A 22,193-nucleotide genomic window follows, 5' to 3' on the forward strand; every position below is an offset into this window, starting at 1 on the left:
GAGAAAAATACTAAGAAACAAAAACAAAGCATACACACAAAGAAACAAAACTGCAGAGTAATTTCTAGTGGTAAGAATTTCCGGGCTTGTTGGACAAAGAGTGAGATGATTGGGAAATGCAGAAAAGATAGAAAATAAAAGTTAAATGGCATGCAGCAATATTTTACTTTATATTCAGTGATTAACTGGTTTTCCAGAGCAAGGCTCGTGGGTTGCAGATGAGGAAAATAGGTCCTAGATTGAGTCGTTTATTCAAGATGCCTCAGGGCCTGAATTAGTGATGGATTTACTCTTGCTGCAGAGGATCCCCAGCTGGTGGCTGATGGGCAAGTGAAGACTGGGCGTGGCAAAGAGGGCTTCAGAGCACTCTGCGGAGGATGCTTGAGCCGCGTGTCTGCTGGGAAGGTGGGCCCCAGGGAAGGAGGAGGAGACCCAGGGTCCCCAAAGGGAGGTTTGGGGAGGGAGGCGGGGCTTTTTTTTTTTTAAGGAAATAAAATTTTCCTGAGGTCTTTCTATTTGTTCTGGAAAACTAATAAAGTTTAAAAACCCTTATCGATCCCTCCCACCCCCATGGCTTTTCCCGGGCAAAATGTATAGTCACTTTGGGTCCATTAGAGGTGTTCAAACGGCAAATCAAGTGCATACACTTGAGATTACCCGGCAATGACTGACCTTCTTCCCCCAAAGCTTCGAAGCTTCCTGCGCGTTTCCTTTATTAGCTCCCTGGCTGGATTCCCCCAGCACCCCGGAGAGGGGTTAGGGTCCCACCGTGCCGGCCCTGCTCGTAGCCCGCGCCGCCCGGCCCAGGCCTGAGGGTCGCCTCCGCCCGACGGGAGCCCGTCTGGAGGACCCCGCGGCGCGTGAGGCCCGGCGTCGACTCCCGCGGCCCAGGAGAGGGCGGGCACCCCGCTCCCCCCGGGAGACCCCCGCGGCCGCCGGGGTGGGTGGGCGCGGAAGGCCGCGGGCCGCGGGCGTGCGGTCCTTCCGGCTGCAGGGGGCGCTGTGCGCGCCCTCGAGGCGGGCCGCGAGCGCAGCTCTTGTTTAAAGGGCCGGCGGGGCACGTGGCTCGGACGCAGCTCGCGGCCGCCCGGCAGGAGCTCCGAGGCTGGGCGGCTCAGCTCCGCCTCCGCCGCCGCGCCGCGCAGCGCCGCGCCGGGCCCGACAGGCCGGGCCTGAGGAGAGCCGCCGAGAGAAGGACGCGGGCAGCCATGGCCGAAGCGGCGCCTGCCCCGGTAAGCGCCCCCGCGCGGACGCCCAGCCCGGCCAGGCCGCCGACTCCACCGCCGCGTGGGCCCGCGAGGGTCTCGGCCGGGCGGCCCGAGCGGCCCGCGCGCCGCCTCCGCCCAGGCCCACGCTTCGGGCCCGCTCGTGCCGCCTGGCCGCCCTCGTCCGGGCCGGGCTTTGAGGCCGAGCGGCCGGGCGGCCCAAACGCGAGGCCGGGCGCGGCGGGCGGACGGCCCTGACGTCGGGGGACAGGCCGGGCTTTCTAGTTGCACTTAAGATGACAAGCCCTCGTCTTTGAACCGAATGGCTGTTTCCCCGCCCCGTCCATTGTCTCACTGGAGGTCCGGCGGCCCCGGAGGCAGGCGGGGGGGGGGGGGGGCAGGGGCGTCGGCCCCATTCGGTTCTGACAACCGAAGTCTGGGGCTCTGGGCGGGGAGCGGTCCGAAGTCGCCCACCTAGTAGAGGCCAGAGCCTGACGCCCACCTGGGGCTCCGGAGTTACACCCCCCTTAAGGTGCCCAAGTGTTCTTCTGACACCTAAGAGGTGTTGAGTGCTGTTTACTGGCGGGATTGTAGGTGTGGTGCTTTTGTTGTTGTTTGTTTTTTTTTTAAGATTAGTTTAGCAGATGTTACAATGTTGGCTGATAATGTGCAGTGTGTCCAATTCGGAGAAAATAATCTTCTGTCCTTTTTTGACATACTCGAAAAACATTTGTAAAGAGCTCAATAAATGGTATCTACTATTATTAATACATCTTAATAAAGTTTTTGAAGCCGTGATTTTTCTGGATGCTGATTATTGTGGATGATTTTTAAGGAGGAACTTTTCTCTCCTCTTTAACTAGTGAGTTTGGTGTGTGCTTTTTTAAGGGTCCTCTGAGTGCAGGGGAGAAGAGGATGGGAGTTCTTGGGGTTTATGGCCCCCAGGAAGGCCTTTCTGTAGGGGGACAAGTGACCTCTTCAGCTCCCACTTAGCCCAGGGCCACTTTCTCAGTACTCTTTCTGACCATTCTTATCCACCCGCCCCTTTTCCTCTGCTGTCTTGTAGCACCTGAGATCCCAAGAAACTCCTCAAACAGGACAGATTTGCTCTCAACTTTCGTTAGCCCATGGTATCACACTGTTATTTAATTTATTATGACTATTTTTGTACAAAACTTTTCTCCAGGAGAGGGAAGAACCACATATTTTTTTTCTGCATCCCCATTGCACCTTTACTATGACAGATGTTCAGTAATTGTTATTGAATGAATGTGTTGTTAGATTGTTTAGTCAATCGCTCATTCAGTAGGTATTTATTGAGCGTCTTCTATGAATGAGGCAGTCTTTTAGAAGCTTATGTCATCATGGAGCTTACGTTCTCATGGGGGAAGCAAACCATAACATAGGCATACACATGGCACGAACATAGATTATTAGTGCTGTGAAGGAAGGAACTAGCAGGGGGCCTATGTTAGATGTGTCAGTCAGCGAAGGTCTCTTTGAGGCAGTGTTTAAGCTGGAGCCTTATACGAGAGGGAGCCAGGCGTACAGAGAGGTGTGGGAAGAGCTAACACAAAGGTGGAGGAGAGAGCTGGGTGCATCACGAATCCAAGGAGACCAGGGTAGCTGGAGTGTAGTTGATACCCAGGAGGATATAAGGTCAGGGAGGTAGGCTGGGATACGATAAGAAGTTTAGGTTTTATTCTGGGTACACTGGGAAGCTGTTGATCGGGGACTAAAATGATCTAGTCTGTGTATTTAAAAGATTACTGATCACCCTGTGGAAAGTGTATTGTGGGGGGAGAAGGGCGAACTGGGGAAACCAGCTGGGCAGGATTAGAGTGGTTTGGGGGAAAGATGGTTGGGACTTGGACTAGTCACGGCAGAGAAGGAGAAAAGAGGATGGATTTGAGATAGTTTCAGCAGTTACACGGATAGGACTTGATGGTGATTTGACCATGAGGATGAGTGCAGTGAAGGGATGAAGTGTCAATTCACCTTTCCAACAAGGCTTTTAGCGAGATGAACTGGGACTGAGACCTTGTCATCACGCACCAAGGTAAGCTGAGGCACCGCAGGAGCTCTTTTCCGAGATGCTGCAGGACATTGTAATGAAAGAGGTGGAGGAAAAAGGCCATATGAACTGCTGCATCCCTGAGCCAGAACCACCATCGTCATCAACATCTTCCTCATGATCAACAACACAGGGCTCACATTTATTGAGTATTTGCCACGTGCTGGACATTGTTAAGTACTTTTTACAAAGATTGTACCATTAATTCTCACAATCCTATCATGTAGGCACCGTTATTACCCCCATTTTATAGATGTGGGATTGAAGTTGAAATGCTTAACAAACCTTGCCAAAGTCAGCCAGCTCGTGAGTAGTGGAGCTGCCAGCTGCACTCGGGTAGTTTGACTGCAGAGCTTCTGAGTTTCGGAGGAGGAGACTGAAACCCGGAAGGAAGTCACCTGTGTGAGGCCACAGCTGCTTTCCTGCTTGGGCCATGCCTTTCCTCCTGTTTCCCACTTGCTAACACCCTGGTCCAGCCCGTGTTTCCTGTCCTAGAGGCTGGATGTCCCCCCTCCCCACCCCCGGCTGCCTGACTGGTCCTCAGGATCCCAGATGGGGCTTCACCTGGGCAGGTGCCATTCTGAGGTTTCTTTTAGAGATGGACATTTTGACTGGCTAATTCTGATAACATCTCTCTTTTCTTTTGTGGACAGGCTCCAGAGAGGGACAAGCAAACAGGGGATGAAAGGCCTTCGACGCCTTCTCCATCACCTCAGCTGGCTGCTGAGAAGAGCTCATACCTCTACTCCACGGAGATCACGCTGTGGACGGTGGTGGCCGCCATCCAGGCCTTGGAGAAGAAGGTGGATTCCTGCCTGACCCGCCTGCTGACTCTGGAGGGCCGGACGGGGAAGGCCGAAAAGAAGCTGGCCGACTGCGAGAAGACGGCCGTGGAGTTCGGGAACCACATGGAGGGCAAGTGGGCGGTGCTGGGGACCCTGCTGCAGGAGTACGGGCTGCTGCAGAGGCGGCTGGAGAACGTGGAGAACCTTCTGAGGAACAGGAACTTCTGGATCCTGCGGCTGCCCCCAGGCAGCAAGGGCGAGGCCCCCAAGGTAAGCCCTGGGCGCCGGGGGTGGCACAGCCCGTGCCTGTCAGCGTGCGGGTGAGCGTGCGTGACACTGTGGTTCCAGGTGCCCGTGACCTTCGATGATGTGGCCGTGTACTTCTCTGAGCCGGAGTGGGGCAAGCTGGATGAGTGGCAGAAGGAGCTGTACAAGCACGTGATGCGGGGCAACTACGAGACGCTGGTCTCCCTGGGTAAGGCTGTGTAGGTGGCGCTCTGGGCCTCGGTCCACAGATGGGCCTCCTGCAGTCTGGGTCTTGGCTTTGGCTTCTGTTCCTCTGGGGGTCTCTGCATCTCCGTGGGTAACTGAGTGGCGGATGTGCAGTCCTGACCCAGCTGCCTCTGTTCTGTGTGCAGATTATGCCATCTCCAAACCAGACATCCTCACCCGGATGGAGAGGGGAGAGGAGCCTTGCCCGGAAGGCCCGAGGGGCCGGGAGGAGGGGAGTGACAGAGAGGACGCATGCCCAAGGAGGCTGGGCGCTGGTGAGTGGGGGCAAGATGGGGGCGTGGCTGGGGACAGTCTATCCGTGTCCCCAGCCTTCCACGCTTCCGAGCCGTGAGGCCAGGACGGAGTGCAGGCCCTTAACCCAGGGTGGGCCGCGCCCTAGCCCCCTTCACCCGTTTCACCTACCTCCACCCCTCACCTCTGGCAACCGCCAATCTGTTCTCTGTATCTATGACCTCGTTTTTGTTTCTTTGTTTGTTTTTAATAGATTCCACATATGAGTGAGATCATACAATGCTTGTCTTTCTCTGACTTATTTCACTTAGCATAATGTCGTCAAGGTTGTCTCCAGTGACAAGATTTCATTCTTTTTTGTGGCTGAATAATATTCCATTGTATGTGTATGTGACATTTTATTTATCCATTCATCGATCAGTGGACACTTCAGTTGTTTCCATATCTTGGCTATTGTATATAAATAGTGCTGCCGTGAGCATCAGGGTGCAGATATCTTTCTGAGTTAGTGTTTCTGTTTTCTTTGAAAGAATACCTAGAAGTGGGATTGCTGGATCATATGGTAGTTCTATTTTGAGTTTTTTGAGGAACCCCTATACTGTTTTCCATAGTGGCTGCACCAAATTACATTCCCACCAACAGGGTACAAGGGTTCCCTTTTCTCCACATCCTTGTCATTTCTTGTCTTTTTGATAATAGCCATTCTAACAGATGTGAGGTGATATCTCATTGTGGTTTCGATTTGCATTTCCCTGGTGGTTAGTGATGTTGAGCATCTTTTCATGTGCCGGTTGTCCGTCTGTATGTCTTCTTTGGAAAAATGTCCATTCAGATCTTCTGTCCATTTTTTAATTGGATTTTTTTTGCTGTTGAGTTGTGTAAGTTCTTTATATATTTTGGATGTTAACCCCTTATCAGATGTATGACTTGCAAATATTTTCTCCCATTCAGTAGGTTGCATTTTCATTTTGTTGATGGTTTCCCTTGCTGTGCAGAAGGTTTTTAGTTTGATGTATTCTGTCTTGTTTATATTTGCTTTTGGTGTCAAATCCAAAAAATCGTTGCCAAGACTGATATCAGAGAGCTTACCGCCTATGTTTTCTACTAGGAGTCTTATGGCTTCAGGTCTTACCCAGTTGCCTTTCTTTTTCTGATTGTGAGCCTTATTCTTCTGTTATAAAGTTCCCCATCAACTTTTCACCTAATGATTTTATTAGCCATTGAAGATTGTTTCCTGGATTCATTATTTTATTAGGGGTTGCAAAATGGTGAAATTTGGTCATTACTTTTGCACCTAATAGCTGAAATTCTTTTATAAAGAATAATTTCCCTAACTAACTCTTTTAGTTACCTTGAAATATAGTCTGAACAGAAAAGGCAGGATAGGTGCTTAATTCTTTCCCTTCATCAGTTTTTAGAATGAAGAGTTGCTTCCTTAGACGCCTCCAAAGGTGACCAATACTTGGGCTTTTCTTTCTTTTTCTTTTTTTATTATTATTATGACTTCATAGATTGTTGAGTATTTTATACATGCAGTCCTTTGCAGCCATTATTTTCATGCTTAAGTTGTCCCATTTTTAGCTCTTGGGAGCCCCTTCAAGTTGACCTATAGGTCATTTTGATGTAACTTTGGTGGCGTTCAGACAGCATAAGATGTTCTAGTTTCATCTTGTATATTTCCTTCCCCAGACCTGGAATAAGAGTTTCTCCAAGAAGTTTTATTTCTTTCAATAAGGAATGGTATTCAGAGACTGCAGTATGAGTACCAGTAGTTGCTAATTTTTGGCATTACTTCTAAGCCTTCTCAGAAAATATGTATTTTCGAGAAGAAAAAAATCATGAGTTTGTAATGATATTTCTAATTCAAATTTAATGTCCTTTGATTTTATACTAGTATGTCACTTTTACATGGACATCTTAAATTCCTCAGTATATTAGCATAATTACTTATTTGTGTTATCTTATATCCAAATCTTAGTATTTCATTATCCTATAATATCTTATTTGGAATAATAATAATTTGGAAATAATTTCAAATAATTGAGTCAATATTACTACTAACAATTACACTTCTAATTGAAATTTGAGATTTCTTTGCAGCTCTTTTTGTCATCTGAATGCATATTTCATACAGGACTTAATAGACAAAATAATGCCTTTTAAAGTCGCTTGAAATAATTATTTTCTCTATGTGGTTATGCCACCAACTTGATATACAGTTAAGTTTTTTTTGTTTCTGCTTAATTTTACTTATTTATTTTTATTTATTTATTTATTTTATTTATTTATTTTTGGCTGCGTTGGGTCTTCGTTGCTGCGTGCGGGCTTTCTCTAGCTGCAACGAGCAGGGACTACTCTTCATCGCGGTGCGCGGGCTTCTCATTGAGGGGGCTTCTCATTGCGGTGGCTTCTCTTGTTGCGGAGCACGGGCTCTAGGCACGCGGGCTTCAGTAGTTGTGGCACACAGGTTTAGTTGCTCCGTGGCATGTGGGATCTTCCCAGACCAGGGCTCGAACCCGTGTCCCCTGCAGGCAGATTCTTAACCACTGTGCCACCAGGGAAGCCCCTGCTTAATTTTAGATTTTTAGCGATGGCTCTTTTTACTTTTGATTTAGTTTAACTTTTTGAACATGTAAGACATGGTTGCAAAGTCAAAATGATTTAACAGGATACACTCAGGGAGGTCTCATTTCCACCCTTGTCCCCTCCCTCTCCCTATAGATAACCATTTTTATTAACTTCTTGTTTATACTCCAGTGTTTCCTTTTGAAAATATCAGTAATACATAGATACCTTTGTATTCCCCCATACTGTTTGTCTTTGAAATACTTCATAGCAGTATGTAGAGATCTTCCTCATTTTTTGTGTGAATATGGAATGTTCCATGGTGTGATATACCATAGTTTATTTAACCAGTCTTCACTGATGGATTATTTGGGGAATAGCCAGTATATTGCTGATATAAATAATGCTGTAGGGAATATCTTGTGCATAAATCAGTTCATATTTTTGTCAGTGTATCTTTGGGATAGGATCCCAGAAGCTGGACTGCTGGGTCAAAGGTAAATGAATATGCAATTTTTAAAGAATTTATCACCAAATCCCCCTCCATAGGGGTTGTATCATTTACATTCCCATCAGCATTGTGAAAGAGGGCCTCTTTCCCCACAGCCTTGCCACTAGAGAATGTGGTCAGACTTGTAGGAATTTTGTCTGCATAATAGGTAAGAAAGTACTTCAGTGTAGTTAAAAAAAATAGATTTATTAGAAATAATTCACAGACCATACAATTCACTCATTTAAAGTATACAATTCAGTGCTTTCTATCATATTCATAGATAAGTGCAGCCAACACCACAGTCAATTTTATAACATTTTTGTCACCTCAAAAACAAGCTCTGTATATTTCAGCTATCACCCTGAACCCCTTCCCAGCCCCCCAGCCATAAGCAACAACAAATCTGCTTTCTGACTCTGTAGATTTGCCTATTCTGGACATGTCATGTAAATGGAATCATATAGTATGTGGTCTTTTGTGTCTGTCTTCTTTCACTTAGCATAATGTATTCAAGGTTCATCTATATTGTGCTGTGTATTAGCACTTTTTTTTTTCTTATTTTAGTCAAATACATATAACATAAAATTTACCATTTTAACTGTTTATAAGTATACAGTTCAGTGATATTAAATACATTCACCATGTTGTGCAACCATCACCACCATTCATCTCTTTTATTCTTTTACTGAAATTCTGTACCCATCAAACAATATCACTCCCCCCTTTTCTCAGTCCCCGGCAACCACAGTTCTACTTTCTGTCTCTATGAATTTGAGTACCCTAAGTACTTCATATAAGTGGAATCATACACTGTTTGTCTTTTTGTGACTGGCTTATTTCACTTAGCACAGTATCATCAAGGTTCATCTATGTTGTAGCATATGTCAGAATTTCCTTCCTTATTAAGGCTTTTATTATATTGAGGTAGTTTCCTTCTACTCTTAGTTTTTTGAGTAGTTTTTTCATAAAAAGGTGTTGAATTTTGTCAAATGTTTTTTCTGCATCAGCTGAGACGATCATGTGGTTTTTTTCCCCCCCCTTCATTCTCTTAATGTGGTGTATTCCATTGATCCAGTTTCACATGTAGAACCATCCTTGCATTCCAGGAATAAACTCCACTTGGTTATGATATTTAATCCTTTTAATATGCTGCTGAATTTGGTTTGCTAGCATTTTGTTCATATTGGGATATTGGTCTGTAGTTTTCTTGTAGTGTCTGTCTGGCCATGGTAACAGTGTAGCTTTGTTTGTTTATGGCCGTTTTAATTTTTTATTCTGTGAAATATTCATGTCTTTTCCCGTAGGAAGCTTTTTTTTTTTAATAAATTTATTTATTTATTTTTGGCTGCGTTGGGTCTTCGTTGCTGTATGCGGGCCTTCTCCAGTTGCGGCGAGTGGGGCTACTCTTCGTTGTGGTGTGCAGGCCTCTCATCGCAGTGGCTTCTCTCGTCGCCAAGCATGGGCTCTTGGCATGTGGGCTCTGGAGTGCAGGCTCAGTAGTTGTGGTGCACGGGCGCAGTTGCTCCGCGGCATGTGGGATCCTCCCAGACCAGGGCTTGAATCCTCGAATCCGCGTCCCCTGCATTGGTAGGCGAACTCTCAACCACTGCACCACCAGGGAAGCCCCCTCCCCTAGGAAGCTTTTTAAAAATGCATACTTCCTAGGCCTACCCCGAACTAACTGATAAGAATCTTGGGGTTGCTTCCCAGGGGATCTTTATATACCAGCCTGGTGGAGGACTTGGGATTGGGAACTACCATTGAAATGTTCTGAGCCAGGAGTTCTTAAAAAGCCAGATCTTTGGTCCTGCTGTGTCATGACCTGTGTGGTACTATCGGATAACAACATGCTATATATACCATTTCCTTTTCTCAGACATGGAGGCTTTAGTCTAGAATCTAGTTACTAGACGATCAGTAAAGTTCACTTAATTATCATACCCTGTGTTTGACCTGATGCTCCAGGTGACTGCATTTAGCCACTCCCCAGAGGCTCCTGGGAGACCTCTGCGTTGTCCGTAGTGTCACTGATTTGCATTCCCCAGGCCTTCCTCCATACCCAGAGCAGGTCTCCAGCCCAGTCAGCCCTGCCCAGAAGGAGCCAAAAGAAGGTCAGGCCTCCAAGCACCAGCAAGACTCAGAAACAAGAGTAACCCCACCTGAAACGAGCACCGGTGAGTGAGCACTGGGCAGCCGTGTGCACAGGACCAGACAGGTGGTACTGAGCGTACGTGCTGCAGCTCGAGGCGGGGGGAGACGGCTGGGGGCTGGGCCGGGCCGGGCAAGGCTGGACAGACTTCCTGGAAAAGGGGCCCCTGAGACAGGCCTTAGAGGTAGATTTTGCTGGGAGCATAGGGTATTTTCAGCAGGAGAAAACAGTCTAAGCAAAGGTATGGGTTACTTAGGTATGTTGGGGGCCAGGTACACTGATCGGGCTGGAGTGAGGGGAAGGGCACAGGAGGGGGACATTGGGTCTCTTCAGGGTTCTTAAGACAATCCCGTTAATGGGGCAGTACGTGTCGTATGCCTAGCAGAGTGCCAGCATGTGTGTTCCTCAGCGAGTGTCCTCTTCTGAAGACCGGTGAAGCTCCAGTCACCGCTTCCAGTGTTCTCTGCTTTTGTTTAAAGGAAATTCTTGCCCATCCTGTCACAAAAATGGAGTATATTCAGGGGGCATTTAGCATAGCACTTGGCAGGTAACCCAGAGCCTTGTTTTCTGTCTCCAGACTGCTCTGTGCTGGCTTGGTGTCCCCCTCCTGCCGGCCCGACTGTTCAGTCTCTGGGTTGCTTTCTATCCAGTTACTTCTGTGCATCTTCCCCACTGAATATGGGCCCCTGCAATTGGAGGTGACACCCCCATCCCCGCTTCCCTGTGTCCATCCTTCCCAGCCGGTGTGTAAGAGGACTAGGACCTTCTCATTGTCCTTGCTCTGTTGCAAACCTGGTGCTGTGCCCTGGGGCCTCCCCAAACCCTCTGTCCTTTTGAGGCCCATCAGGGTGACCCCCAGATGCAGAGGGGCCAGTTGTTAGCACCACCTGCATGGGAATTGGGGGTGTGGCCTTCCCTGGTCTCCGCCCACCTCTGAGCAGAGGCTGCGGGGTGGGGCACCTGCCACCCTTGGGACAGAACCCGGCGCTCCCTCTTCCTGGGCCGCAGGTGCTTGAGCGTGTCCTGGGCCTGCTAGGGAATGGCTGGGTCTCCCTGTGGGAGCCTGCTGTTGGGAAAGGCCCTCATGGGACTCTCTCTCACAGGACCACTAGCCAGCACTAGCGTTTTGTTCTCGGTTAAACGGGAGGAAGAATCTTCAGATGGGGAGTCACCCACCTCCCCTCCCAGGGACATCCTGCCCGGCATGGGGCCAGGTGAGTGAAGGGAAGAGGCTCCGTGGCCACAGCAGAGCCCCAGAGGAACTCGGGGGCCCTTTGGGAGTGGGTAGGGGTTGCATGATGGACCTGGTGAGGGGTTTCCTCCTGAGGGCTCCCTCCCTCACCCCCCAAGTATTACTTCCCTGGGGCTCTGGGGACCCAGATCACCTATGGTCCTGTTCTCCCCCCATCGTGGTCTGGTCTGGCTGGAAAGGTGCTGCTTAAAACAAGCTGTTTGCCACCAGGTGTGGCCTCCTCACAGCCACCCTGTGAAGTGGCCCAGCCTCACAGCCTCTCACGTCTTGCAGCTGGAGCGTGGAGGCCTGTGATTTAAATTTAGCTCTTCCTGCTTAGAGTCTGTGCGTTTTCTATAAACCAGGCTTACATCCTGATAAGCAGGAAAAAAGAAAGCGATTATTGCCTATTTTGGCCCAATAGAAAGGGATTCAGCTCTCCTCCCATTCCATCCTGGTACCTGCTTCGGTGGGAGGCAAGCATGAGATCTGGGCCCGCCTTGGGGTTGTGGTGTGGCTGCAGATGGGCTGCAGATGGAGAGATCTGGGAGCCTTGGCCTTCACAGAAGAGGGCCTGAGACCCTCACTAATTTCTAAGCCCAGGACCACCATGGGGGCCTCTTCAATGCAACAAGGTTTTACCTCAAAGTTTACATGATTCTTAGACTCTTAACGATTCTGTAGCTGGAGGACTAAATTAAAAACAGTGGGTCATTTCTGACATAGAAATAAAGTTCTGCCATGAGTTAATTTGTGAGGATTACTGGGTGAGCGGTGAGCAGAGAACCCAAGGTCTTGCTGTCGGGTGCTGCCCTGGAGGTTCACCAGTTAAGGGCTGTCTTCCTCAGTGGCCTCCCGGCGTGCGATTTAAGCTCAGGCTTCAGCAAGAATAGAAATCACTCTTGTCTTGGACCTTGGAAGTTGCCTAATGAGGGCTGAAGGTTTTCATTCTAATAGGCAGCGGGCAAGGTTCTCTGTCACCGTTGAGCAGCTGAGGCTGCCGGATCCTGGGGGATGGTGGGGGGCTGGCTCCAGAGGAAACCAGAGGTGAGCGGCAGCTGGAGGGTGTGGGAGAATGCCGGGTTCCAGGCAGGGCTCTGAGGCCAGAACCGGCCTCCTCAGCGACAGGAACCCCTGGAGCTGCTGCTGAGACCACCTGTCGCTGCCTCAGCCCCGCCTCAGAGTCAAGTGTGACCCACACTGAGGCCCAGCCGCGAAGCCCAGGACTCGTGCCTGCTTTCTGTCACCTGAGAGCATGGTGCCGGGCAGGTGGTGGACGCTCGGTGTGGATTTGTTACTTGGCTGCGTAGCTCTGAGGGGGGCTAAGTCACCCACCACCTCCAGGCCCAAAGCCTCTTACTAATCTGGGGGCAGTCATGGCCCGCAGGGCTCATCGTTATCCATAGATCAGAACTAAAGTCGTCAGAACTTCGGGGCTCCCGCATGGTCAGCATGCCTCAGGGCCCAGGACGTAGGCCTCCCTTTGTCTGCCTTTCATTTTACCCCCCATCTGCTTCCCCGGTCTGACCCCTGACCCCAGCTCCTGGTTTTGCAGCAGTGTTTCCCTGCTCTGGCCCGGAGCACTGGGAGGAGGAGGGGCCCAGGGAAGGCGGGGGCGGGCGGGGCTGGTGTGGCTGGAGCCGCGCCGCCGCTGGGAGGCCAGGACTGGGTCTGTGGCCCGGGTGGGGGCCAGGCCGGTGTGGCCCGCTTGAAATCAACGCAGACTCCATTTGCCAGGTGGTGGCGGTATGGTCATCAAGACGGAAGCACAATCTGAGGACGAGATGATGCCTGAGCAGCTCTACCTGGGGGAGTCCCCGAGCCAGCCAGAGTGTAGACTCCCCAAAGGGCCCAGGAGCAGGACCGGGGGTTCCGGCCGGCTTCACTCGGGGGCAGTGCCCAGGGCGCGGGCAGGGGACCCTCTGCCACCGGGGGCACCGGGGCCGGGGGGCGAGCCGCCTCGCATCCTCCCCCGCCGGCGAGAGCGGGCCTTCCCCTGCCCTGACTGCGGACAGAGCTTCCGCTTGAAGATCAACCTGACCATTCACCAACGGACGCACGCGGAGGAGGAGCAGCAGCGCGGCGAGGCCCGGGGCGGCTCGGCCTCCGGGGCCGGGGCACGTGCCCACCCCGCACTGGAGCCGGGGGAGGTGGTGGTGCCCGGCCCCGTCATCCGCTGGCTCCCAGAGGGGCCCGAGGGCCGCCGCTGCTTCGTGGGGCGGAGGCCGGCGGCCGCCAAGGTGTACCACTGCAGCGAGTGCCTGCGCTTCTTCCAGCAGCGGAAGAGCCTGCTGCTGCACCAGCGCCTGCACACAGGCGACAGCCAGGGCTGGCCCGCCTGCCCCTACTGCGGCAAGGCCTTCCGCCGGCCCTCGGACCTCTTCCGGCACCAGCGCATCCACACGGGCGAGCGGCCCTACCCGTGCCCGGAGTGCGGCCGCGCCTTCAACCGCAACCACCACCTGGCGGTCCACATGCAGACGCACGCGCGCGGCCAGGGCGGCCCGCACGTTCCGGTCACCCCCGCCCACCTGGGTAGCCCGCTGCTGGCACGGCCCAGCCACTCCGAGGAGGGCTGACCGGGCAGGAGCCTGCGGGGCACCTCCTGCAGGACCACCTCTCCACCGGCGGAGCCTTTCCACTTGTGCCTGATGCTGGTTCCTCCTTCTGGGATGGCTTTGGAGAGATCTTTTTTCCCTTCATTCAGATGGGAAGCAGTGGCCTTTTTGATGACAGAGTGTATGCGTGCCAGATGCCTCAGTTTCCTAAGTTTGTCACTCTGCTGCCTTTTCTGCATTCCTGACTTATACAGGAGCCACTAAGGCTTAGGGGATGCCAAGCTTTGGTGGGGGCCTTTGACGGGTACCATGGACAGGCAACAGGACCAGAGGCCATGGCCTTTCTAGTAGGGGGTGTTCGAGACCCGGAGAGCCTGGGGTTTGACTTTCTACACAGAGGTCTTGGCCTTCTGTCAACACGAGAAACAGCAGAGTGGACAGCCTGAAGAATAGGCACTGGAAATTTGAGTTTTCTACTGTTATTTTGAAACTTTTTTTTATGGAGATTTTCTAAGTGCTTCTGTAAGTATTGTGTGTGGTTGTAAAGGGGACCAAGAACTCCTGAGGGGTAGGGATTATTCTGCGACCTCCTTGTGTGTGGGGATGGCAGAGGGACTGTCCAGCCTGGGAATGCCTGTTGATGGGGATGCCTTGGCTGCTGCCCTGGAAACCAGGTGTCTTCCCAGGTGTGTGTTCTTTGGCCTAGACTGATTCCCAGTATTCCTGGTCCTTTCCCCAGTGGGTGTTCACATCCATGATTGACTTTGGTAATCAGCTGAGAGTGGGGAACTGCAGCCTGGAGTGGATGACATTTCCCCCAAGGTCTCAGTGTTCATGGGTGTGCACGCTCCATGGACTGGACCCCACCTGACACCTGGGGGGGTGGGGAAGGTCAGGTACAGAGCGGGCCCGGGAAGTTCCTCCCGAGAGGAAGATCCTGGTCTGAGTGAGGCTGGTCAGCCCACATGGACTGTGGGGTTGCCAGGCCTGATTTGTCACATTAAAGGAGGGGGTTGTCTTCTAGAACTTGGGGCTCATGGCAGAGTTAGGCCAGGAGATCTAGGTGAATCTTTTAACCACCTCCATCCTCGTGTTACTTGTCTGTCGAAGGTGGTAATGACCCCAGTGCATCCTACCTCACCTTAGAGTTGTCAGGGTCATAATAGATTTAGAGGCAGCGGGACAAATAGGAAGCCTGATTTCGACCTTCCTTTCAAGTTCAGGGCCCCCTTTCTCTTTCATGTTGATCTCCAGCCCTCTTCCCAGTCAGAATCACTCAAGAAGGACCTTTATTTTCTGGAGTGAGTGGAAGGTCCCATGGGTGCAGAGTGAGGTAAGACTTTCCCTTTGGGCTATATCCCCCAGGAGCCTTTTGTACCTCAGTGGAACAAATTCTCACCAAAGCAATGAGGTTCAAACTGTGGAGGTTCGGGCAATAGCATTGGGCCCCATGGAGAAGTCTTGATGGCAGCTAGCTTCTTGTGCCTCTTAAATCACACCACTTTGGGTGCTCCCTATAGACCAGCCCTTGGTCTGGGTGATTTTGAAGCTGGAGTGATGGGTCCTCAGCACTTCTGATTGTTGTCTTATTTATCTGGCACTATGTGAAGTGTCCAGTGTTCAGGCCTGCTTCCAGGTGCCTGGGTCCCTGGCTGTGCCACTTCCTCTTGTCCCCCTCTGACCCTCGTACCTCTCCTAAAGTCCTGAACAGGGTTGGGGGCAGATGGAAACATTGCTGTCATCTCTGGGGCAAGAGTATACACGTCAGTGACCGCTCAGCCAAGCTCCTCTGGGCTTGGGAGAGGTGCCACCCTTCCCTGCCATAGGTTCTGTTTGTCTGCTCTGGTATCCCCCAGCCCTTGCCAGGGCCCCCCAGTCAGGGCTGGGCTGTCAGCAAGTGCTCAGACAGGATGTGGTGCTAGTGAAGCTGCTGAGAGCTTAGCCCTCAGCTGCAAGAGCTAGTCTCAGGTGTTTCCTTGGAAGGCCTCAGGGCTCAGAGTTTCCAGGCTTTTCTAATGCTTAATGCCCTGTGTAAATACACAAACTCTAACAGAAGCAGCAATCACTGTGCAGTGGTGCTCCTCTCCTTCCAAAGCATTCAATGTGCCAGGCTCCCGGCTAGGCCCTGTGAGTTTGCCTGGCACTCAATAGGTGTTCAAAGGACATTCTTCACACTAAAATGAGTCAACGGAGGCTGCGTGACCTGGGAGGCTGGAGCCTGGTTTGACCCCAGACTCACTCCCAGCTCTGGGTCTCAGGTTCCTCATTTGTAAAGCAAAGTTGGGGTTCTGGTGTTAAAGGCCCTTAAGAACTGTGACGGTGGTGGAACCTTGGTGGCCCCATCAGTGCTCAATAAATATGTTGGGGACTTCCCTGGTGGCGCAGTGGTTAAGAATCCGCCTGCCAATGCAGGGGACACGGGTTCGAGCCCTGGTCCAGGAAGATCCCATATGCCACGGAGCAACTAAGCCTGTGTGCCACAACTACTGAAGCCCGTGTGCCTAGAGCCTGTGCTCCACAGCCAGGGAAGCCACCGCAATGAAAAGCCCACGCACTGCAGTGAGGAGTAGGCCCTATTCACCACAACTAAAGAAAGCCTGTGCACAGCAATGAAGACCCAACGCAGCCATAAATAAATAAATTTTAAAATAAATAAATATGTTGGACTCTATACGTGCACGTGACCTGGTTCCTGCTCTCTGGGAATCCGCGGCGGTGCGGAAAGTCCCCGCCCACCACGTGGGTGGGCTGTTCGGCACGAGCTCCGGTCCGCATTCGCCCTTGAGAGCGGCCCTCGCGCCGGGCGCTCCCACGGAACTGGCGCCCACCCCTGCCCCGCGCCCACAGAGCCCTGGCGCACGCCGCGGGGGCAGGGCCTCCGGGCCGGCCAATGGGGGACAGGCTCCGGGCTGCCGGGGTCGCCCGCGCAAGGGGCGGGGGCGGAGCTTCCCGGTCTGGCCAATGGGGAGCAGCCTCCGGGTGGCGGGGTGGGGCCCAGCTCGTGGCCTGAGGCAGGGTGCCCCGCGGCAGCGTGCTCCGGGCCCGCGTGGTTCCGTTGCTGCTGCTCGTCCGGGTCCTTTCGTTCCTGGGCGTCCGGAGCAGCCCGGCCCGACGGCCGCGAGAGCACGGGAGAGCTTGCAAGCGGCCGGGGGCTGGCCTGCGTGGGCCGCCCGGCGGCGGCGGCGGCGGCGGCGGCGGCGACTCCCCGGCCCGGCCGGACAGTGCAGGGCCATGGCCGAGGCGGCCCGTCTCCGGTGAGGGCGACACTCACAGAGGATGTCCTGCCCTCACCCCGCCCCTCCTGGAATTGGAGAGGCTCAACCTGGGTAGAGGGTGTAGGAAAAAAGACGCTTGAGGCCGAAGGGCCTGAGGGGAGCTGTCTGAGGTCACACGATAAAATCCCTTCTCCTTTCTTGGCCCCGGTTTGCTCGCCTATAGACTAAACCACAATGTTTCCGAGGTTTCCGCCAGCCTGACGTTCTGTGGCCCGGCTCAGGGGCTCAGGGTGGGTGTGTGCGGCGGATGGACCGTGACCATCCTCACTCCAGAGACACTCCAGGGCCCCCCTCCTGGACCTGTCTTCCAGCCGCCATCCCCTAAAATGATCATCTCAGGGAGACCGTGACCCCATTCTCATCCCTTTCCCAAGCTAAGATCAGTGCTATTGTCTCGTGACCTTATTTCCACTCCAGTCTAGGCCCTTGGCTTCCTCCTGTCAGCAGTCTTGCCTCTGGCTGTGAGGGTCGTGTAAAGCTCTTCTAGGTCTGAACTCTGATTCCTATCAGAATGTATTTGGGTGCCTGCTCACTCTTTTCTGAAATTCCCCAGGGTGTCCCTCCTATTGCTGCTAGGAGGGGGTCTGCGTCATAGAGGACTTCTGGTTAGTGTCTCAGGCTCAAGTTTGAGGCCATCCCTGGCCTGTGTGACAAGAACTGTCAAGATGAGATTTTTCTATGTCTCTGAAGGCAGAGGAGTCATCTCCTGGTGGACATAACTTTGAGATGGTTTTAGATACATTCTTGGATGCCAGATCTGTGACAGGGCACTGTGGCGAGATAAGCTGTTTTGTCCCTAATCTGTGGAAGTGGGGTCTGCCTCCTCTAGGCTACACCTTATACCGGTCAGAGACCAGACTCAGAGGTGGCACAGTTATGCTGTGAAGGAAGGAAGGGACAAGTGTGTGGTGACCAGTCCCTAGCACGTGTGGGACACTTGGCTAAGTGCTTTTATGGAGGAGGTGTTGGGGGGACCTCAGGTGCACAGAATTGGATTAATCACAGTCTTTGGTTTATAAACATTATGATCATTGGTCCACAGCCTTTATATTTGTTTTAGTGATGTAATACGTGCCAATATAATGCTCCCTGAGTGCTTTTCCGTACCTACAGTGCATTTCATCCTTGCAAAATGCACAGGATTCAAGTGGCAGGATAGGTGTTGAGTCAAGTTCTAGCAGAGTTCCATCTCCAGGAATGTTTCCATTAAATGTCAGCTGTCCCCACTGAGGCATTCATAAATTCCTTATTTTATTACTTCTAGTAATACATGGTACATTTTCCACCTCCCGTGGCAGGATATTCTTTGAAATATTTCTTTCTTCTGACTACTCTTAAATGCTGGCTTTTGACTTTCTCTGGCTCCATCTCCTGGCAGCTAGGACCTGGCCTCCTAGTGTGGAGACAACCCTGAAGCTGGTTGACAAGGCACCTGGGTCACGGGGACCTGATATCTCAGGCAGGTTAGGAGGTCACGTGCTAGTAAATGTCAGGGTGGAAGTGCCGTAGAAATCACCAAGGCCAGAACAACAGGGCCTCGCTCACCTCTGTGCCCAGGAATGCGGGCAGTAGGTTTGCTCTAGAACACCCAGGAACTGAAATAGCAATCTGTGTGTACATTGGTCCCCTGAGAAGTTTTCTGGGTCTCACTCACTTCCTTTCTCCTGCTGGGCTGTGTTCTTGGGTGAAGAAGTGGTTGGTTAAATAATTGACTAAGGTTATACCACTATTATGTGGTAGGGCTGGGATTCAAATTCCTTATACTGACTTTCCATTTATGATGGTAATGCTTTGTCATACCATTTACCATTTTCCCTGGGTCTTGGTTCAAGATTCTTCCCACAAGAGCTCTATGGGGTCAGTGTCTGCTGTCTTTGACAGTCTGCTGGGTAGGGTCTGTTTGGAGGTCTGACCAGTGAGGCCTTCTAGCACCTGGACGAAGTTTCCCCCTATTCCAGGGGATCCTGACCTTTCCGTAGCTGGGAATGGCTCTGGGCCCCTTTCCTGGTGGCTGACGCACCTCCCTGTGTCTAGTTGCAGGAATGGCACATGGGGACTGACCTCCAACGAGAGGCCCAGATCCAGTCTGCAGAGATTTCCCTTCTGGCCATCTTGGCTGCCATTCAGACTGTGGGGAAGGTGGAACGCCGGGCCATCCGACTTCAGAGCCTGGAGAGGTGAACAGAGACCGCCGAGAAGAAGCTGGCCGACTGTGAGAAGATGGCTGTGGAGATAAAGAACCAGCTGGAGGGCAAGTTGGGGCCCTGCTGCAGGAGCACGGGCTGCTGCAGAGGTGCCTGGAGAACATGGAGGGTCTCTGAGGAACAGGCAGCAAGGGGAGCCCCGCAAGGTACAGGAATTGGGTGTGGGTGGAGAGGGCCTGCTTGGACTCAGTGGGGTCCTCAGACTCATAGTGGAGGGAAGCCCGGTGGCTGCCAAAGCCTGACCTCTTGGTGCCTAATGCTAGTCACCAGTTGACTTTAAAGGGCTTGAAAAACGTCAGGAGGAAGGTGTGACACAGCAGAGATGTCTGCTGTGGCGGATGGCGTGGAGTTGCTTGGGGAGGGCATGGCTGTGCAGCAGTGGTGTGCCTGCTACTCCAGAAAGACCTCTGAGCATGAACTCAAGTAGGGGAACTCAACAGGACATGTGCGTGCACTTAGGAGAGGGGATGAGAACCTAGGAGCCCTGGTCTTGAGTCCTTTTAGCCACTGGCCTCTGCCCTTTATCTGAAGTAAACATGATGGAGATGCTTTTGCATTTGCCCAGTGGTTTGGCTGGTTTGGCCAGTGATGCCCTGTGGTTTGGGGTGAGAAGACAGGAGACTGGAGCTGGTTTTAGCTGTTCTCTGAAATGGCCGGTGACTCACGTTGGCGCAGGTGACCTGTACTTCCAGGTGTGGGCGACTGCAGAAGATGGGGCCACGAGCTTCTTAGAGTCGGAGTGGGGCAGCCTGGGAGGCAGAGGAGCTCTGCAAGCACGTCATGAAGGTGAGCCCGGGCGACTTCCAAGCCTGAAGTGCTTGGAATAAAATCCTTTATTGAATCAAATGAGCCTCTAGGATCTGAGAGCTGGAAGCACTTTGAGATAATGTGACTGGCCCTCTGTTTTCAGGCAGGTACAAGGTATCCTTGATTCTCGTTTTTAGGTTTTACGAAATGAAACGCAGGGAGGTTAGCTGTCTTGCCCGACGTCTCACGGAGACTAAATATGAACCGGCCTCTGCTCCTCACTGTTCTGCCCTTCGGGTAGCACCAGAGGCAGCTCTTACACACGCATCTTCTCACTTGCTGGCGAGCTAGGGCCTCTCGTTATCTGTATTTGCAGCCCTCGGGCTCACTGGGCTGTACTCTGCACACCGTGAGTACTCCAGAACAGCTCCTGAATGAAGGATTCTTTGTGGGCCCCAGGCCCAAAAAAGGAGGTTCAGTCCTGGAATATTAAGTTCTTCAGGCTGTGGATTAAGAATAAGTGTGCATGAGCACACGTGCTTGTGTAAGACACAATTAGATCTAAGTTTTTGAAGGTACCCCGCCCCCATTCCGTCCCAGCTTGCACACCCGGCTTCTCCCACTGCTTTGAGCAGGTAAGCAGCTGGCTTTTGTCCACTCTCCCCTCCTAAGGGGCCTGAGGCCCAGAACAAATGACTTACTTGCCTTCATCTGGCCGCCAAGGTTCCTCTTCCAGAAGGGCGTCCAGCATGCTGTGAGGCCATGGGGAGAGGGAGGATGTGGCCTCAGGGGAGGCGGGGAGTATGTGGAAGGGAGGACGGCGGGAGGCCTGCAGAGTGGACGGTGCACCCAGCTGAGAGCTGACTTCCAGGCATGCCTGACTCCCCCTCCCGGACCTGTTTCCCCGTCTGTCGAATGAGGTGGCTGGGCTGTGACTTTGGGCTCCTCCTGTCTCTCTTGGATTCCACTTCTTCCCTTGTGAGGGCAGCAGGATGTGCCTCCCAGCCTCGTTACCTGCACTGCCGGCCCGGGGAGCCCGGGAGCACTTCTGCTCTGCCTCAGACGCGGCGCTTTCCCCTGCACATCAGGAAGAGGGGCAGATCCTGCTCCAGACCCCTGGCTGGGGCGCCCTCTCCCTTCCAGGCTTGCAGAGCTGAGCCCCGTCACCTCGCTTATGGCAAACGGGCCCGTTTCCCTCCCTCGTAGACTGTGCCTCCACCAAGCCTGAGCTGCGGAGGTGGGAGGGGAGGCCCTCGGAGCCTGGCCGCCCACCCTTGCCTGCTGAGGGCAGCCTGGTGTCAGGGGTCCATGTTTCTGGAGAAACAGGGAGAGGAGAGTGGGATGAGCTGCACAATGTCACGCAGCTGACGGTTAGGGCAGGCCAGGCGTTCTGGTGCCCAGGGAGCGCCTGTGCCACCTCCTGCACACATGTCACTGCGGCCTGAGATGCCCTGGGAGCTTGGGGGAGTGGCAGAGGGCAGACCAGACACCCAGTCCTAGGACTGAGAAAGTTGTCGTAGAGCAGGCAGAGTCCTGAGGGCAGACGTGGGCGGGAGGGTGGCCTCCTTCTGAGACCTTCTCTGACCAGTATCTGCCCCCACGTCTCTGAGCACCTGCCCTCAGGTGCCCCTCACTCTGTGCTCCAGCTCCTGCTTCCTTCTCTCTTCTCCTTGGCTTCAGTCTCCTTGTGGGAAGGCACTGAGTCTTTCTGGAATGTCCCCAGCACCTAACACAGTGCCTGGCACGTGTGTAAATAACAAATAATGAGTGATTATTAAATGAATGATGAACCAAATAGGAGCTCAGTTTTCTTTATCTTTCAAATAATAACACTGGATCTGATATGCAGTTTTCAAGGCTTTTTAAAGGCGAGGAACCCTTTATTTAAATGACAGCTAGAAACAACACAGGGCAAAGTGGGACCACCCTGGTTGAAGCAGGGGACAGGAACCCAGGAGCCCTGTTCTCTCAGGACATAAGGGATCATGCTAAGACACCTGTTCCTTGCATTTTAGACTCTGACATTTTATTTGGGGAGAAAGCCTTGCCTTTGAAGCAGGTCCTTCGAGTAGGTAAATTAAGTTACCATGAGCTCAGAGCTGGGAAGAAGGTAGGTATTGACCAGGGTATTGAGTGGCTGGCATGTAAGACTGGTGCTAAAAG

At 52.4% G+C, this 22,193-nt stretch overlaps 1 protein-coding gene across 1 annotated transcript; it reads left to right on the forward strand.

Annotated features, from left to right (window-relative positions):
* Window positions 1-1,088: 1,088 nt before the first annotated feature.
* ZNF783 (zinc finger protein 783) lies at window positions 1,089-16,475 on the forward strand. Its single transcript, XM_061198147.1, has 7 exons — window positions 1,089-1,232; window positions 3,933-4,334; window positions 4,413-4,539; window positions 4,703-4,831; window positions 9,912-10,040; window positions 11,119-11,229; window positions 12,984-16,475. Exons 1-7 carry the CDS (start codon window positions 1,209-1,211, stop codon window positions 13,823-13,825), a joined length of 1,764 nt encoding a protein of 587 aa, XP_061054130.1. The 5' UTR covers window positions 1,089-1,208; the 3' UTR covers window positions 13,826-16,475.
* The last annotated feature ends 5,718 nt before the right edge of the window (window positions 16,476-22,193 follow it).

The sequence above is a fragment of the Eubalaena glacialis genome, chromosome 8, assembly GCF_028564815.1.
Source record: "Eubalaena glacialis isolate mEubGla1 chromosome 8, mEubGla1.1.hap2.+ XY, whole genome shotgun sequence".
Taxonomy (NCBI): Eukaryota; Metazoa; Chordata; class Mammalia; order Artiodactyla; family Balaenidae; genus Eubalaena; species Eubalaena glacialis.

Bases quoted from the DNA above. Each gene is read 5' to 3' on its own strand.
- ZNF783 (XM_061198147.1), top strand. From the start codon at position 1,209: ATGGCCGAAGCGGCGCCTGCCCCG. The intron at 4,335-4,412 runs GTAAGCCCTGGG...CTGTGGTTCCAG, and splicing joins GCAAGGGCGAGGCCCCCAAG to GTGCCCGTGACCTTCGATGA. The intron at 4,832-9,911 runs GTGAGTGGGGGC...TGCATTCCCCAG, and splicing joins CCCAAGGAGGCTGGGCGCTG to GCCTTCCTCCATACCCAGAG.